The 17,597-nt window shown below is 37.3% G+C and overlaps 1 protein-coding gene across 1 annotated transcript; it reads right to left on the bottom strand.

Moving 5' to 3' along the window:
- Positions 1-13,678: 13,678 nt before the first annotated feature.
- LOC149253589 (uncharacterized) lies at positions 13,679-14,224 on the bottom strand. The gene has a single exon (XM_089454538.1). The coding sequence runs from the start codon at positions 14,222-14,224 to the stop codon at positions 13,679-13,681; it is 546 nt and encodes a 181-aa protein (XP_089310664.1).
- Positions 14,225-17,597: the final 3,373 nt, after the last annotated feature.

Below are 17,597 nucleotides of genomic sequence, written 5' to 3'. Positions count from 1 at the left end.
AATTCATGATTTGATGTAACTAGATGGATGATGTGCATTAATTTTAAAATAATGAGATTTATTGGGTGCATTGATTTCAAAGTATGTACAAAGTAAGTGTTGATGATGTAGTTTGATTTTTTGAGTTATTAATAAATGTCAACCTAAATCCATATTAAATATAAATGAGCAATAAAGAGCCTAGAACCATCTTAATCTTCATCGAAGATCCATCTTAAATAGAAATAAATAACAAAGAGCAAGTCAATAGGAAAAATAACAAGAAATGACGATTTCATATCAAAATTCATATTAAAAATTTAATTATAATATATTATAATATTAATGTTATTAACTTCAATCCTTGATAGGAGTGCGAGTCGGCCCTAGTGGGCTTGTCCGGGCCCAGAGATTAATGTGGATCATTAAGATCGTCATAACCACCCTCTGCATGTAGCCAACACTTGGAGCGGTGGTGGCAAGCATGCGAGGTTTAATGCATGAGGGTGGCAGAGCTTTAAGGACAATTGGAGGGGGAAACATTCTTTTTTTGTTGAAGAGGGTAGCTTGGGTGCTCACGCTCTTGTGGAACTAGTGTATGAGGGGAATTCGGGGCAGACAGAGACAATCGACGTCCTCAATTATTGGTAGTGATTCCTGGTATGTTATTGGCCTTAACCCTGCAATTTTAGTTAGAATGGAGCAGTGTATTCAACCTCGGGTCAGGGAATTGAATGTGTCTGGGCTATGGGGTGATGGGCTCTAGAAGGGCCATAGGCATGGCCTCGCTGGGTTCCAGGTCAGGTCTGAGTCCATTGTTCTACTTGTCCAATGTCAGTAGAGTTTGGGATATGTCTGTCTCTCTCAGGTGCATGCAAGGTCGGGATGGTAGAGAGTAGGGTATGTGGAAACTCCCCTCACATAGGTCTGGAAGAGCTAAAAGGGGGTTGGTTCTGCGGAGAATTGGGGGGAGGATCTAAATTACCTCGACATAGAGTGATCCAGGGGTTCAGGGAACTCCATATACACCCTTCGGTGGCAGAGGGGCGAAGGTGGAGAAGCCCTGTGGGTTAGTTTATGGGTTAGTCTGGCCCTGTGGACTCGAATATCTCAGGCCGGGAACCTTTGTTTGGATGAACTCAACTCGGGTATCGATGGTGGGTATGGCTTGAAGCTGAGTAATTGAAGCCAGTTATGGACAACAGGGTCTCGATTCCCACAAATTGGGCACTCTGTATGGGGCCGTTTAGCCAAGGGTTGGATGGGCTATGGGCTCAGTTTTTTGGTCGGCTTGAATCCCCTTTCAATTCTTGTTACTATGTTTGGTTGACGAAGTCAATTGTTGTTGGCAACTGTTGCTATAACACTGATGGCCTGACAATAGTTGGCATGACCAGACCGTTCAGACTTTGCACTGGGCCGAGGAAGGCATTTAAAAACAGTGGCACTATAATCCTGTGTTGGCATACAATTACTCGCATTAAGTGGAGTGGGTTCCTTACTCGGCTGGTGTTGTTTGAATTTGAAGTAGGTCTGCAGTGTGGGCGCGACCTCTGGCAATGTCGAGCACCCAAACTGCGGCCCTGGGTTGGTGGAAATTTGGGGGTGGGAAAAGAAAAGCAATTGACAGGCAGCGACAACAGAATGGCTCGAGCAAAGGGAACAAAGAAAAATGGTAGTGGAAGCTGAGGACGGGGGAGGCAGAGAAAGGCAACCTCGTTGCCAAGAAGCCAACCCAACTCTTCCAGTGGGGCAGTTGGGATGGGACGAGGGCGCAAACCAACCTTGCGTATAATTGATGAAGCGACCCAAGCTTACCATGCCAGCAGCTCTAACCCGGTTAGGCAGATGATTGCAAGGTGTGAAGAAGAAATCTGATAGATTGTGGAAGACTTTGATTTGGACATGGATGAGTGGCAAGCAGTGGCCTCGGATCCAGGCCATACTCATGGAAGAGTAATCTAATACAAGTAAACAATGCGCCTATTCTGGATGATGAAAATCATTTTGGCAAAATCTCTAGAACAATTTCCTCCTGACATGCATGTAGTCCCTCGGGGGCAATATGATTTCACCAAAGAACTGCAAAAAATTCAGCTCTAACTGCGACAACAAAGTAGTTGACTAAGCCGAATTGAGCAAGACATCCCTTGCATACCCCACTCAGAGCTGTATGGTTCCACTGTGAAGGACCCAACTTCGGTGGATTCAGCTGATGATGAACAGTGACAACGTACCCATGTTTTTCATTTTGAATGCTTAAGTCCTATAGTTTTAGACTTATTATCAGTGATGTTTATCATTATTTAGAGAATAACAAGTATAAAGACTCTCAGCTATATATAGCATAACTGGACAAAGTTATTATTTTTTGCTTATGGATGACATATTTTGCAGTTAGGTGGCCAACAAACCTGGTTTCCCACTGAAAATATTGAGACCACTTAACTCTCAAACATATGAATGTAACCTGCTTTATTTCTGAAAATTAATAGAAAGGTACCACCAAGACTACAAAAAAATATATTATTAACTTCAATATAATATTAAATTTAATAGTTTTAGATTAATATAATATTGATTTTTTTTTTTGTAAGCTGAGGTGGTACTCTTTCTATTACTGGATAGAAAATAAAACATTACATCATATCAAAAATCTTGCAGACCCGCCCACATGGGGAAACCGGGTGACTAATCCATCTATAGTTTTTGATGGCCGCCCAAAAGTAAAAGGCCCAAAGTCTGATAATCTTAGCCAAATAAACAAGGCAGTCTTGAGATTTCCTAATACTACTAGTCTGCAAGAAATACATATCTCTATTTAAGTCATGCAAAAAACTGTAACCAAAAAGACTATTAGTTTTTCTAAACATATCTCATGTCAAACAGTGTCCATTGCTGGTTGCTGACTTGCTCCTTTCTCTGCATCTTGCTGGTCTCCCTTCAGCAGCTGATGAATTGCGTCCAGCTTCTCCTCTTGCCTCTCCATCGCAATGCGGATGAAGCTTAATTCTCTACGCATGTCAGGGTTTCCCTGGGCCAGCTCGACCATCTCCTTAGCCACTTGCTCTAGAGCCTTTGCCAGCAGCCCCTTCATAACCCAATATATGTGCAAAGACTGTTTAAACAATGACATTCTCCCCCTGGTATGACCTGGATCATGAAGCAGGAACTCCCAATCCTCCATTTCATCTTCAGATTGTTCCTGTAGAGACTCCTCCTCCAGGTACTGCATAATTCTTCTCACTGCTGGGTTGGTGTTACGCTGGTAGGCCCTTTCTGCCCGCCGGACCCTGTGATTCACCGTCCTTCTTGCCTTTTTAGCCGGATTCGTGTCCTGCCTGGAGTTCTCTCCTTCCTCCTGCGTCCTCCTATTCTGTCCCCGGCCCCTTTTCCTGTTCGAGTCCACACCTCTGCCGGGGCCCCTCTCTCGTTTTCTCATGCCATAACGCCGAACCTTCACCTCCTGCGGAGCAGGGTGGTCATCTTCCATCTGCTGGTGCTCGTCGTCTGCTAGCCTGTCCTGAGAGAAAGACCGCACGTTCCCCTCGCCATGGGGTAGCTCCTCCTCAGACTCATCCTCGATGTCCCAGACCTTGATTGGCTGATCATCATTCATAATTCCTTTTCCTTTCCTGCTCTTATTCTCAACAGCTGCATTATACTGCTCCTCTGTCTCCCTAGCTTTCTGCCTTGTTTCCATGTTGCCCGCGGATCTGGCGCAGAGAAATCTCTGGTTCCCGGAAGCTTTTACCTTTAGATGCTGTCTCTCAGCAGCAATGTCCGCACCTCTCCAAATTAGGAAACAGCTGAATAATTGATCTTCCGTCCCCATTTGGGTATATATCGATTTCCTGTCCTCATCGTACATCCTTGGTTCAATTTTCGTTTGCCGCCGGTAGCTTTCCGGGATGACGTTTCCTCCGGCCATCATTCCTTGATTAATTTCCGCTGTCAAGGGGTCTGACAGACCGCTCCAACCTCCTCTAATGTCTCGATCATTTATTGCTTCACCTCGGATGTATTCCTGGGCCGTTCTCCACGCACGCCGCCACTGTACTAGCCTGTATCTTATGATCATATCTTTTCTCTGCCCCGTCTGATCTGGGATCATTACTCGGGACCTCCACGTCCTCTCATTGCTCCAGCTCATTGATCCTCGTGTTCCCGCTTGTAGCTTGATCATGGTCTGAATTAATTATTTCTGCCAGGTCCTTCCACTCCCTGTTCCCGCACACTGCTCTCCATTGATTATCCACCGTGCTGCCACGACCTTTACATCCCCAGTTTGCCATGAAATCGGCCGCCTGATTCCCTTTCCTTCTAACGTGGTTTATTATTTTGTATTCGATTCTTTTCAGAAGGTCTGCGATTTCCTGGATAATTCCTGCCGTACGCCAGCTATTTGTGACCTTCTCCCAATCCCGACCATTACTAAGCTTTTTCAGCGTCTCGACCGCAATCTGAGAGTCTCCAACAATTTCTAAATTGGTGTAACCATTTCTTACAGCAATTCGCAATCCCTGGTGAAGAGCCCAGAACTCTGCCTCGTTATTTGTCATTTCTCCACCCCAGTCTGCGAAAATCCATCTTACCTGCTTGTTACTATCTCGGAAAATGCCTCCAAAACCAGCTTCTCCCGGGTTCCCCTTCGAGGCCCCGTCGAAGTTTAATTTGATAAAGTTTCCTCTGGGGTAGCTGAATTTATCAGGGCTTTGAGTCCGCATATCCAGTTGAGAGTTCTTCTTGTAATGGACCATCTCAAACTTTAGATTTAACTTGTTCAGAATGCCCTCCTCAACCGGGTTGGCCTTCCAATCCTCCCCATCCCACTTTTCAACCAGGATTGTTTCTCGCATTAACTTGACTGCTCGTTCCCAGATTACTTCAGGTTCTTTTGCTATATTCTGGAATACCCTGCGATTCCTCTCCTTCCATATCATCCACAGTACAAACCCTGAGATGAGATTCCACGCTCTTTTGACCACTCTACACTGAAAAACTTCCTTATTCCATTGAAAGACCGTTTCAGTGAATTCGCTGGGGGCTATCTCGGATTTGCCAAATATTCGTTTAGTGTTCATCCACAGATTCTTTGCGAACGGACAATTAATCAGAAGGTGATTTCTGGTCTCCACTTCAGTGTTACATAGACAGCACCTCGATGGACCATTGAAGCCTTTTTTTTGGATTTGATCCCAGGTTAAAATCTTATTCTTAGTTGCAAGCCAAATAAATATGGAGACTTTCGGCCACCAGTTGCTTTCCCATATCATTTTCCAGTCTAAATTCTCTTCACCTCTGGTTTGGGTATCAGTTAAGTAATAAGCCTCTTTGGTGGTGAAGGAGCCTTTCATAGAATTCCCCCACCTAAGGATATCCTTACCTGTGCGAGCTCTAATTTTCCTAGATTCAACCTCTTTCCTGTAAGCTTCTTGATGATCTTGGCTGAGCTCCCTGTCCCACTCAGTCGGGTCAGTCCATACTCTCCAGCTTCCTTCTGGGTCATTAGCTTTCCAGTAGTCTCTGACACATATTCTATCTCCTTCTATTCTATCCCGAATCTGTTGAAGCCTCTGAATTCGGCTCATTCTTTCTTTCTGTTGCCACTTATCCTCCCAGAAGTTGGCTTCTTCTCCCCCTCGGATCTCCCAGAAGGTATGCTTTTCCACCAGATCTCTGTTTTGACGAGCAAGGTCCCATATTGCTGACCCTTTAGGAGTATCTCTCTGTCGTAAAATCTCAACTGTGGAGTCAGGCATATTGTATTTAGTTTTCCATATGACTTTCCAAAGATCATTGCCTTCCCTAAGCCAGCGCCACCAGAGCTTTGCTCCCAATACTCTATTGAGAGTTTCAGGGTCCCTCAGCCCCAAACCTCCGTTCTCTTTTCTCTTTGTTACCTGGTTCCAAGAAACTAAGGCCCACTTTTTCTTCTGGTTAGTCCCTCCCCATATAAAAGTTCTAATGATCTCTCTAATCTTAGCACATACTCCTAAAGGGGCAGCCATTATCGACAAGGGATAAATGGGGATAGCTTGAAGGACAGATTTTGCCAGAACTATCCTTCCTGCTATATTTAAAACTCTGAAGGCCCAATTTGCTACTTTGTTTCTCAGCTTATCCAGGACTCCTTGCCAGTTTTTCATCTTTTTGGAGGTGAAGTCCAATAAATTACCCAAGTATTTCGTAGGTAGTTCTCCCCTCTTGAAGCCCAATAATCTTATAAGGTGGGTTTTGACCTGCTCCACTGTATTAAATATGAATATACAGGATTTATCTCTATTAATTTCCAGACCCGAAGCCTCAGCAAATAAGTCCAGAATTTTTTTAAGCTGTCTTACTTCTTTGACCGTTGGTTCCCCGAATAGCATGATATCATCAACAAATTGCTGATGAGTTAAGGGAAGATTATTTCCCCAGAGCTGAAGACCTTTGATTCTGTTTGCTTCTCTTTCTTTTTTAATAAATCGACCCAGACCTTCGGCTGCTAGAATGAAAAGAAACGGAGATAATGGATCTCCTTGTCTAATCCCTCTAGAAGCATTAAATGTTTTCGAGGGAGTTCCATTGACAAGAATAGAAAAATTTGGAGAGGAAATCAAACTATGTATCCACTTAATCCACCTCCTATTAAAACCAAAACTTTCCAGCACTTCTTCCAAATAATTCCAGTTAAGCCGATCATAAGCCTTCGACAAGTCCAACTTGATCATCATACCCTTTTGCTTCTTTGTTTTTAGAGAGTGAATAACTTCTTGAGTTACAACCAGACCATCAAGGATCTGTCTACCTTCAACAAAACCTGTTTGTTCAGCAGATATTAACTTGCCCAGAAGGGGTTTTAATCTCTTGGCGATCAGGGATGTTATAATCTTGTAAATAACATTACACAAAGCTATGGGTCTAAAACCATTGGCATCTTCTAAATTATCCCCCTTAGGAATTAAAGCATAAAAAGTAGAGTTAATGGCAGGCCATACCTTTTGGTTCATCCTGGATTCTTCTATCAAATCAAGGATCTCTTTTCCCAGGAAGTGCCATCCCGCCTGGTAGAAATCGACTGTGAAGCCATCCGGGCCTGGAGCAGTGCCTTTCTTCATTGCTTTCACAGTTTCCTCTATCTCTTCTAAGGTCACTGCTCTCATTAACGCCATATTTTGGTCCTCTGTGACTAAACGAGGAATAGCTGAGCAAATTTCCTGGATTGCTCTCGTTCTATCAGCTTGAGGTTCAGTTAGGATTCCTTTATGGTGATCTATTAGGACTTGTTCAATCTCAGCTTGTTCAACCACTCGATTCCCATTCCTATCCTTGATGGATAGAATCCTGTTGCTCTGTCTGTGTTTGATCATAGCCTGATGGAAGAATTTGGTATTCCTCTCCCCCTCCCTTAACCACTTTATTCTTGATTTTTGCCGCCAGAGAACTTCTTCCTGCTTTCGTCTTTCTTCTAGTTTTCCAAGGATTACCCCTTCTTCTCTAATGCTTTCCTCTGTTCTGCCTTCCATTATCATCTTTTGTTGAAGAGATTCCATTTCCCCCTCTAGCTTTTGTTTATCTTCCATAATGTTGCCAAATTCTTCCTTGTTCCATTTTTTAATTCTCCCTTTCAGCTCTTTCAGCTTCAACTGGAATGTATGCATTTTTCCTTTGCCCTGCACTGTACTTTGCATCCACCATTCTTCAACTTTCTTTATGAATCCTGGGTCCCTTAACCAGAAGGCTTCAAATCGGAAAGGTCTTTTTCCACGGTTCCTTTTAATATCCACCTCGAGTCTAATCGGCCAATGATCAGAACCCAGGGATGGTATGATCTTTGCTTCAACAAAAACATCCTTATTCATGATAGCTTCTGAAACTAGGAAGCGATCAAGTCTTGAAGCAATTTGGTTTTTGCCCCCCCTCCTGTTGTTCCAGGTGTATATCCCGTTGATAGTCTGGATGTCTACTAATCTTAAATCCTCTATCATTTCATTAAATCTATCCATAAAGTGGTCCACCCTCCTTATCCCACCTTTTTTCTCTTCTAAGGATCTGATTAGATTGAAATCGCCTCCTATGATCCAAGCAGCTTCTGGATATATTCTTCGGATGATTTTCATACTATTTATAAAGTTTTCTTTTTCCCCTGGGGAAGGGGGGCCATAAACCCCTGAGATGACCACCTGTTCCTTCGTTCCTACTATCCTACCCAGGCCAGTAAGGACTCTACTCATGCTGGTCCAGCTTTCTAAAATGATATCATTAGGATTCCACAAAATTGCAATACCTCCCGCAGAGCCGATAGCGTCTTGCCCCATAACTTCATATTGCAGTTTATTTTTGTCCATTATTCTTTCAAGCTGTTGAACTGTAATTTTTGTCTCCTGTAAAATCATAATGCTAGGCTTCTCCTTTTTCAATTTATCTTTCAGATATCTCTGTTTACCCTTACTATTCAGGCCCCTAATATTCCAACTGATAACAATCATTTAAAACTTTTGGTAGGAGGGGAAGAATACCTCTGACAGAGGTATCACTTTACCTGAGTTTATCAACGTTTCTCCCACAGTCTGGATGGTTTCACTCATCGTTTTTCGACCTCTTTTCCTACTATTTTTGCCAGAGCCGTCCATTCCCGCCTGTCCATTCCCCTGTTCATTTCCTATCATTACCTGCTTATCCATGTTCTCCCCTTTTTTTTCCTTGTACTTCTGAAATGCTTCCTTATACAGTTGTTTCTGCTTTTCAGGTATGAATCTGTTATCTAGATATTTCCATTCCTGAATTAGCTGTTTCATGATTCTCTCCTCTTCCACCTCAATTTCTAGTTGGTTTTCCACATCCATCTGCGACTGCATTGCTGTATTTTCTGTCTTTCCTTCCGTCTGAGCCTCAATGATTTTTCTTAAGTTTGCACCTTTTCCTTTATCCTCACTTACAATTTCCATTGGTGTGTTTCCAGGGTCCTCGTCGTCCTCCAGATTTACTTCATAGTCCTCGTTCTCGCTCTGAAGCACTTGAAACTTGTTTTGACTTGTTGTTTGGCTGGGTTTTTCTTGTGAGTGAGATTTTGGTCCCTCCTTGCTCTGCTTCCTTCTCCTTGTGACCTGTTGAAAACCCCTGTCTGTCTCCTCCACTTTTTCTGAATTTTTCTGGTATTCCTCTTGATTTCTTTTTGATTCCTCCTCCTTATTCAGCGGGCACTGCCGGTATAGATGGCCATATTCATGGCACCTGCGGCATCTAAACGGTATATGTTCATAGTCTATTGGCTGTTGCCAGACTTCATCATGATATTCCAGCTCAATATTTTCTGGGAGGGGTTCTGCCAAATTCATGTAGACACAAATCCTTGCGTATGAAGTATATTTGCCTCGTTTCGTATTTTCCGCAATTTTAACAAAACTCCCGATTGAGTTCCCGATTCCTTCTAGGATTTCCGGGTCCCAGAATTCGTTTGACAGCCCAAATAGTCTAACCCAGATTGGGGCGTCTAGCATTTTTTCCTTCTCTGGGTTGTATCTTTCTTCCCAGTATTTCATGAACAGGCCTGCATTGTTCATGAAATATGGGCCTTCTTCGAAGATCCTATTTTTGTCTTCCAGATTCGTGAAGATAGCTGTGAAAAACCCTTTTGCTCCCAATTTCAGATCTATATGGCCTCTTGGTCTCCACCTTTGATCAATCCATCTGTACAACTCTTTCTCTGATGGCCAGTAGCCTATGAATTTACATATCAGGGCATGGTCCTTCATATAGCAGTTATATTCCTCAAGTTTGTTGCAGGGAATGACATATCTTGGTTGTTTTTGTGCCCTAGGTAGGCATTTTCCTCCCATCCTTTTCTGCCATAGGTTACCCATCACTGGGGCAGAGCTTTCCTTCTGATTATGCTGCATTCCACTTGCACTGGTCTCTCCTGCTACCACATTTTTGAAGGAGGGGATCTCTCCCCTCCCCTTTGGATTTTCCATTTACCCCTCAGCGCTTGCCTCAAATTATTTCCCCTGACTTTGCTGCTGAAACCTCGTTGCCTGAGATGTGGGTATTACGAGATTCGACTCCCCGCTCCGTTCTCTTCAGTTTTCCTCAACCTCTCGCCCGCGTTAGGCCCCTGTCAGCCCCGTCTGCTGCGCCGTCTGCAAACCCTAGCAGCGCGCATCCTCCGAGTTTGAGGTGTTTTCTTTTAGCCCTAAATGAACCGTTTTTTCAATATAATATTGATTTTAAAATAATATTAAATTACATATTTTTTCCCTTAATATTATATTTGATATATTATAATATATTAAGATATATATTAATATCATAAAACTAATATCCATATATATTATACATTATTTTTAATATAATAAAATCTCTTCACTTTAAAAGAGGTTTGCATCTCAATACATTTGATTTCTCTCGGCACTTGTAGATCCAATTTAAGATGGATCTACGCTGGTATAATCATTAATTATAATTATAAATATAACTGTAATTATTAATTTTATGTTTTTATTTTATTTTATTTTTATCATGTCAAAATGTTAAAGATTACAACATCTCTACCATACTGGGATCAAATGTTTACATATGAGTTAAGTTTATTTATGAACCTCAAATATAAAGAAATTTTGTAATAAAAAGTGAATTGGAGGAGGGGAAATCTTTGATAAAATATAATATTACAATATTTATTACCACTTCCACCCAAAAAGTGGCCAAGTGGTGGGGGGAAATACCAATTAAAATGTAATATTATTCAAAGCCATCATTTTCTACACTTAATTATGTATCTAAATATAATGAAATGAAATGATATTTTAAGGTCCACTAGACTAAAAATAGTCTATGAGACCATTAGTTCCTTGCTCTTCTCTTTTTGCAATTCAATCATTTTCCTATTCAAATTGATGATGAGCTGGCCAAACCTTCCAAAAATCCCCTCGATAAGAAGACACTGCCAAGAAACTGATGCTAACATGTTCTCATAACTTTCTCTGATGTCTTTGAATGCATCACATTCCAAAATGAAATGTTTTTATGATTCCACAGCCCTAGACGTGCAAAATGTCCTAGGCCTTTTCCACTGTCCTGTTTCACGCCGAAGTTGAGTTGGTCCTTAATTGAACAATAAGAACCTTTTCCCTCCACAAAATGCTAGCTCCAATGAACACTTTTTTTTTGTAGATCACAGGTAGGGTTGAATTCTTCAATGTAATATTTCTTATTTCTACCCAACTCTTTTCCCCATACCTTTTTAGGAAACTGCTCCATAACAAAATCCTTTAGCTTCTTGCTATTTGTGGGACAAACATTGAGGTAGATATTCCCTTTTTGCATCCATGTGTAGTTTTTTGTTTCATCCATGTTTTCTTTCTTTCACTCGTGCCTTCATTGAAGACAACATCAAACTAAGATGGATCTAGGCTACTTTAATTTCCCCCTTAAATAGGTTATATTCCACATGTATACCATGGGTCATTTTATTTTTATTTTTATAAGAATATTTTATTTTTATTTTCACTGAATTAAAATGTTTACATTATGTAAAGTTACACATTTTATCATACTGTAGTGGCTTACATATATCCCTAGAACTAATATATATATATATATATATATATATATATATATATATATCTTTATCTCACTATTTCAATTATTTTATTAATTTTTTTTTAAAGTAACTTGGACAATATCTCTCACATATACATATATTAGAACATCTCCTTATATAAATTTTATTTTTTTAATGTAACATTACATGACGACGTCTCCCCCATATACTGTACAACGTAATAATATAATATTATATTATATATACGTAACTTATAAAGGCAAGAATATTAATATTATATTATATAATAATTGTTGTCTAATATAATATGTAACCAATAATATAATCTTATACTATACTAAAGATAATGTTTTAAAATAAATTATTATATAATATATAATATATAATATATAATATTATATTATATAGTATTATGTGAATTCAACGCTATTAGCCATAGAGAAAAATAAATTAAAGCTTTTACAAAAGGTAAAAGAAATTGGATTTATAGTCATTAAATTTCAAAATTAAATAAAAAAAGATATAAAAAGTTATTGAAATTTTACTAATTAAATGAGTATAAATATATGCATTGATTTCGTTGTAGGTATTAATTTCTAATCTTGTTTTATTTATTATACTTGATGCATTGGTTTCAATGTAGATGTTGATTTCTAAACCTATTTGATTGATTACACTTGATGCGTTGCATAGAATTTTAAACCCGTCAAATGAAAATTTGATGATGTTTTTGAATTTTTCATGCCCTTCATTTTACGTTCTAATCAAATTTGTGAGTGTCAAACCTCCACTTATTTGAAAACTTTCTTTCAAAGACTCTTGCAAATTTGTTCCAGAACTTTCTTGCTAGATTTACTGTGCATATTTTTAGTCTATCAGATTTATACTCCAGATTTATAGTGGGACTATTTAAACAATGAAAACCTTGCAAAACTTATAACACATGGACTATAAATAAAACATCTAGTGGGATTTTTCCAAAGTATAGTATATTTCATTGAAAGTCAAGCATTCTAGAGAAAATACAAAAAAGTTTTGCAATAATAGATCATAATTATACTTCATTTAAAGTCAAAGTTTCTAGAGAAACTACAGAAAAACTTATCAATAGGAATATCTCAGTACATATATCCTTTGTTAAACATAGCCGAGAAGAACTTTCAAAGCTCAAGAATCCTTCTTGACTTTGTATCTGTCCATACCTCATAAACTGCATGCCAATCAACATTAGATGATTCAGGCCCATTCAAAGATACTCTCATTAGAGCATCTAGTGTATCCAACCTTAGCCTCGATTTTCTAATGTCCTTGATGATGTTTTGTTTAGAAAATACCCTCTCACAATCCATTGTACTTGTAGAAATAGTGAGTACAACTTGCCATAATTTTATCATATTAGGATAAGTTTTGTGCCATTGTTTTTTGTTACGAAAGACTTCCCATGCTTCTTTCATAGAAAAACTCTCACAAGCCAAATTTAATAAATCAACAAAAGGGTGCAACTCTCTTTATAAGATTTAACATAAAATAAAGCTACAAATTGAACATCACTTGATATGGTATGTTGCAAACGTTGAAAAAGCTTTAAAAACCAACTTTTTGAATTTTTCTCACGATTACGACTCTCTTCTGGATAATAACAAGGTCTGAACAATTTTGCTCCATTAAAAATATGAAGGTTTGGAACTATTTCATTCAAAGAAACTATGAGAGTCTCTATATAACATTCTGTGAGTTGTTGACAACTCTTTTGTATACCTTCAACACAAGGTTTCATGAATTGTTTCCTTGCTTCATTGGATTCAATGTCCATGACTGAGATAGAGATGTATCGTAATTCATGTCTATCCATAATTGTCCCTTAATCTTTAATATTAATGTATCCATTTTGAGAATCACTGAAATTTTTTTAAAGATAAGTTGTGCCTTCTACAAATGTCTATTTTCTTAAAAACCATCTAGATAATGTGCTTATAATTACTTCAAGAGCCAACCCAATAGTTGTATTGTCTACATTTTCTTTTTGAAAAGTTACATTCAACTTGTTCAATTCCTCTAGCACATCAATAACCATATGTAAACAAAACTGGATAGAATCTATTCGTGTCTTATCATGCCATGATGAAGGTTTTTTTTTGTTTTGTTTTTTTTTCACAAAGTTAAAATTGTTGGCATAAGCTTCACAAGCCTTATAATAGCTTCCCCTTCAGATAACCATATCATTGAATGTATTTGTAGAACATCAATTTGCATGACTCTAAGCAAATCATTAAGTTCATTATTTCTCTTTGGGGAGTTTTGAATCCATGAATACACTTTGTTTGCAATTTTTTCAACAAACAATAACTTGGGTAATTTCTTAGAAGCATCTGTTGTTGCTAAAGACTCACGATGAGCCACACAATGAACTGTAATAAGGTTTGGATTGTTCTTTTTCAAAAATGAAACAAGACCATTTTCATGTCCAATCATTGCTGAAGCCCCATCTGTAGAAACAACTATCAAATCTTTATATTGAAGGCCTCTAACATTTATTAATTGATTGACACTATCATATATTGTTTTTCCTTTTCCATCCACTACATCCTTGAGCTTCATAAACTGAGAGATAGGTGGCTTGAGAACTTTTGAATCTAAATATGTTGCATAAACAATAAAGTGTTTCTCTAAGGTTTGATCAGTGCTTTCATCAACCATCAATGAAAAGAAATGACTTTCCAACATATTCTTTATTTGAATTTTTTCAAGATGTTTTGATATGAAATATATAAAATCATTTGCAGACTTACGATTTGTGTATGAAGAGTACTCTGGAGACTTCGACATATTTGGAGTTTTGGCATCCATTAGAAATTTGCAAAGTTTCTCATAAGTTGATAGAGATAAATCTTCTTGACAAATGAAATATGATACTTTCATTGTAGAAATCACTCTTTCTTTATTGGCATCTCTCACCTGTTTAATATGATATGGAATTGGTTTCATCTTTATGCACCTGTGATTTTTCATGAGTAACGAGAGCATCATGTTGTAATGTTGTGCAAATTTCCCTAAACCCCATGGTCCATTCATCCTATACTTCTCACAATAGATAAACTTCATAGCTATTTTATCATCAAACCTCACATAATTCAATCAAACAAACTTATGTAACCATTCCATGCGAAATTGTCTTTTTGTTTGCACTTTCACTCCTGAATTATTAGCAATCTCTTCTTCAACTTCATTTGTTTCTTCATCTATATAATGATCAAAAGGACTTCCAAAAATTTCATGTAATTGTTGTTTCACACGAGCATTATCAATTTCTTCACATGTTTCTAAATTGCTTTGAGTCTTAAAAGTTTTCCCTTGTGTCCATCCATACATTTCCCCAATTGTAATCTATATTTTTTTCTTTTAAGACATTTAAAAATTTACAACTACATTTATAAAAATATATGTGAAAACTAGAATTCATTATATCATACAAATTGACCCAATTAATACTTTTTAATAATACATATTTATTAATTACTTAAAAAAGCATAACAATGGTACAACATCATTATCAAAACAATTATTGGTTAAAAAAATGTTAAATATAATGAGAATAATAATATTTATACCATATTTCCTTTCTTAACATTGATTAAAGAAAAAAGAGTGAATGTGAAAAATAGAAGAAATATACACGGAAGTTAATCGAGTTTAGGCCTAGACATGAGTTGATACAATAATGGATAAGGGCATTACGATTTCTGGAATTCAAATAAAATCTTGCCACTCTCTGCCTTTATTGATGTCAATTTGATGTCACGTAGAGTCATTGGAAAAAAAAATTATACACTGAAAATCCTGAAGTTAATAGAGAAAAATGAAAATTCACATGTAGATTATAAGATTCTTTGGTAAGAAAACTCTGGTGTAAAAAGGTGAAAGGAAAAATTCATTCCGAGAACTTAAATATATTTTTGAGCTAAGATTTCTGTGATTTATAATATTATTAACAATATTTTTAGGAAAAAATCACATAAGATATATCTGCGTTTTTAACCAACCAGTGTGATTCATATTCATGATAACCATTTTTTAAGAATTATAATAAAACAGGATTCCTTTTTTTGGAATTTTCTACAACAATCCCTGCTATGTTTTTTTGAAAGTTTATTAAAGCAAACCATTTTTTTAAGGAATTTTCCTAAACCGGTATGTCTTTAGGGTTCACTACTTTATATCTTTAACTAACAACTCCTAAATATGGCAGTAATATCAATTTTTAAAGATGATGAAAGCTTAAATTATAACCAAAAATTCCAAAATCATTTTTCTATATTTTAACCATAATTTTAATAAAAAGATCGAAAAGTATAATAATTAGATGAAGCCGACTTGGAGTATGTCTTAAATTTGTTTCTGCTTGGCTAAGAGCTCGTCTTCTTCTGACGCAAGGAAACAGGTTAACGGCCCATGACTCAGAGACATCTGGCAGGAGTGAGATCCTGCTCCCTTGGGACCACCTGAGGGGTTATTCCAGATTGAGAAGCTTTCCTTGATAACAGTGATGAGTCAATCAACAATCATGGATAGCAACCAGAGATGGCTGTCGTCATTGTTGGTTTGATAAACTGAATTGGATAGATTTTCTACTATTTAGAAAAAAAAAAAGATAAAACCTTTAAAAATTATGCAAAACAATAAAAATTCAACTCTGTATTATGTATGTGTTGCAATATTGCACTTCATTATTCCGTTTCGTGGCCACAAAACAACACAAAATCCAGAGGCCTTATGTATCGATCCATATCCTCTTCTATTCTATCCCCGTTGCTTTTCTTCTGGCAAAAACTGATTTGTATTCTAAATATAAATTTACACTGAGGTTGGTATATTTCATGGCTTCATGGCTTTCTATAGGAGCAATAATCGAGATCGATAATATCTTTAAAAATTAGAATCGATTGTATTTTAAAAATTCACTTCTGTACTACCATGACCTTCCTAACCGTTTTGGAACAGTGCTGAATAATATTGTTGTGTATACCTGAAATGCTATAATTTTATTTTATTGGAGTAGTAGTTAAAAGATTTTTCAAGTTGGTTTGTACGTTTCAAGTGGGTTTAATGGTTAAAATCTTTATATACAATTTTCTAAATTTTAACAATTAAATCATAAATAGATTCTTTGCCTCACAAAGAAAATCTCACACACTAATTTGATATCTAATTTAACTATAATTTTAAAATTAAAAAATATATATTTTAATGTAATAAAAAATTTCATATATATATATAATTTAAATAACAATTGAAAATATTTTAAAAACCAAAATCAAAACCAAATCAATATATTCAATATGTCCTTATCACTTGCAAGAAGTAAAGTATTTAATATCTCTATATTACTTACAAAAATTAAACTCTTCTCAATTATTCAAATATATCCAATTCATATTTAATATGACCTTATCACTTGCAAAAATTAAAATATTTAATATTTCTCCATATTACTTATGGAAATTAAACTCTTTCCCACTATTCAAATATATGAAGAAATGTCTTTTGTAATAAAGGAGGTTCCATTATTGAAATGGTTTAGTTATTATGGGGTTTAGTTATTATTGACATGGTTTAGTTATTCGAAATTTTATCTGAGGTAATTTTTTTTAACAGATCCTAGAAGCTTCTAGAAATGGAGGCTTCAAAATTCTCTCTCTTTTTCCCAAATTTCTAGAACCAATGCTGGTGCAGGAGAGAAACATGTAAGTGATCAACGCAGGCCACAATGGAGCAACCTGTAGGTGAATGCTGTCCAGCAAGAGGCTAGGGTGCGTTGGTCCTAAAACTAGCTCAGATAATGCAACTTAGGGAAGAAACTATGGGGAATGAAAGAGTCATGCATAGGGCTTTGTGCAATGATGATGTAAAGGGGGAATAGGATGTTGATTGATCCCATTCGGAGGTCTATTGATCAGATGTGACAAAATGGCCTATAATAGAGTGACCCTAAAGCGAAAAATTATAGATGATGACTGATGATTGAAGTGATTTACCTTGTGACAAGTCAGGATCAAGAAAAACTGGCAAGATT

The sequence above is a fragment of the Pinus tabuliformis genome, chromosome 7, assembly GCF_031772625.1.
Source record: "Pinus tabuliformis cultivar Carrire ecotype Pingquan chromosome 7, CPIR1, whole genome shotgun sequence".
NCBI lineage: Eukaryota > Viridiplantae > Streptophyta > Pinopsida > Pinales > Pinaceae > Pinus > Pinus tabuliformis.
This window is presented reverse-complemented; position numbering and strand designations above follow the sequence as displayed.

What these genes read in the sequence shown, in the direction of transcription:
- LOC149253589 (XM_089454538.1), bottom strand. Translation starts at nt 14,224, where the DNA reads ATGGTTGATGAAAGCACTGATCAAACCTTAGAGAAACACTTTATTGTT.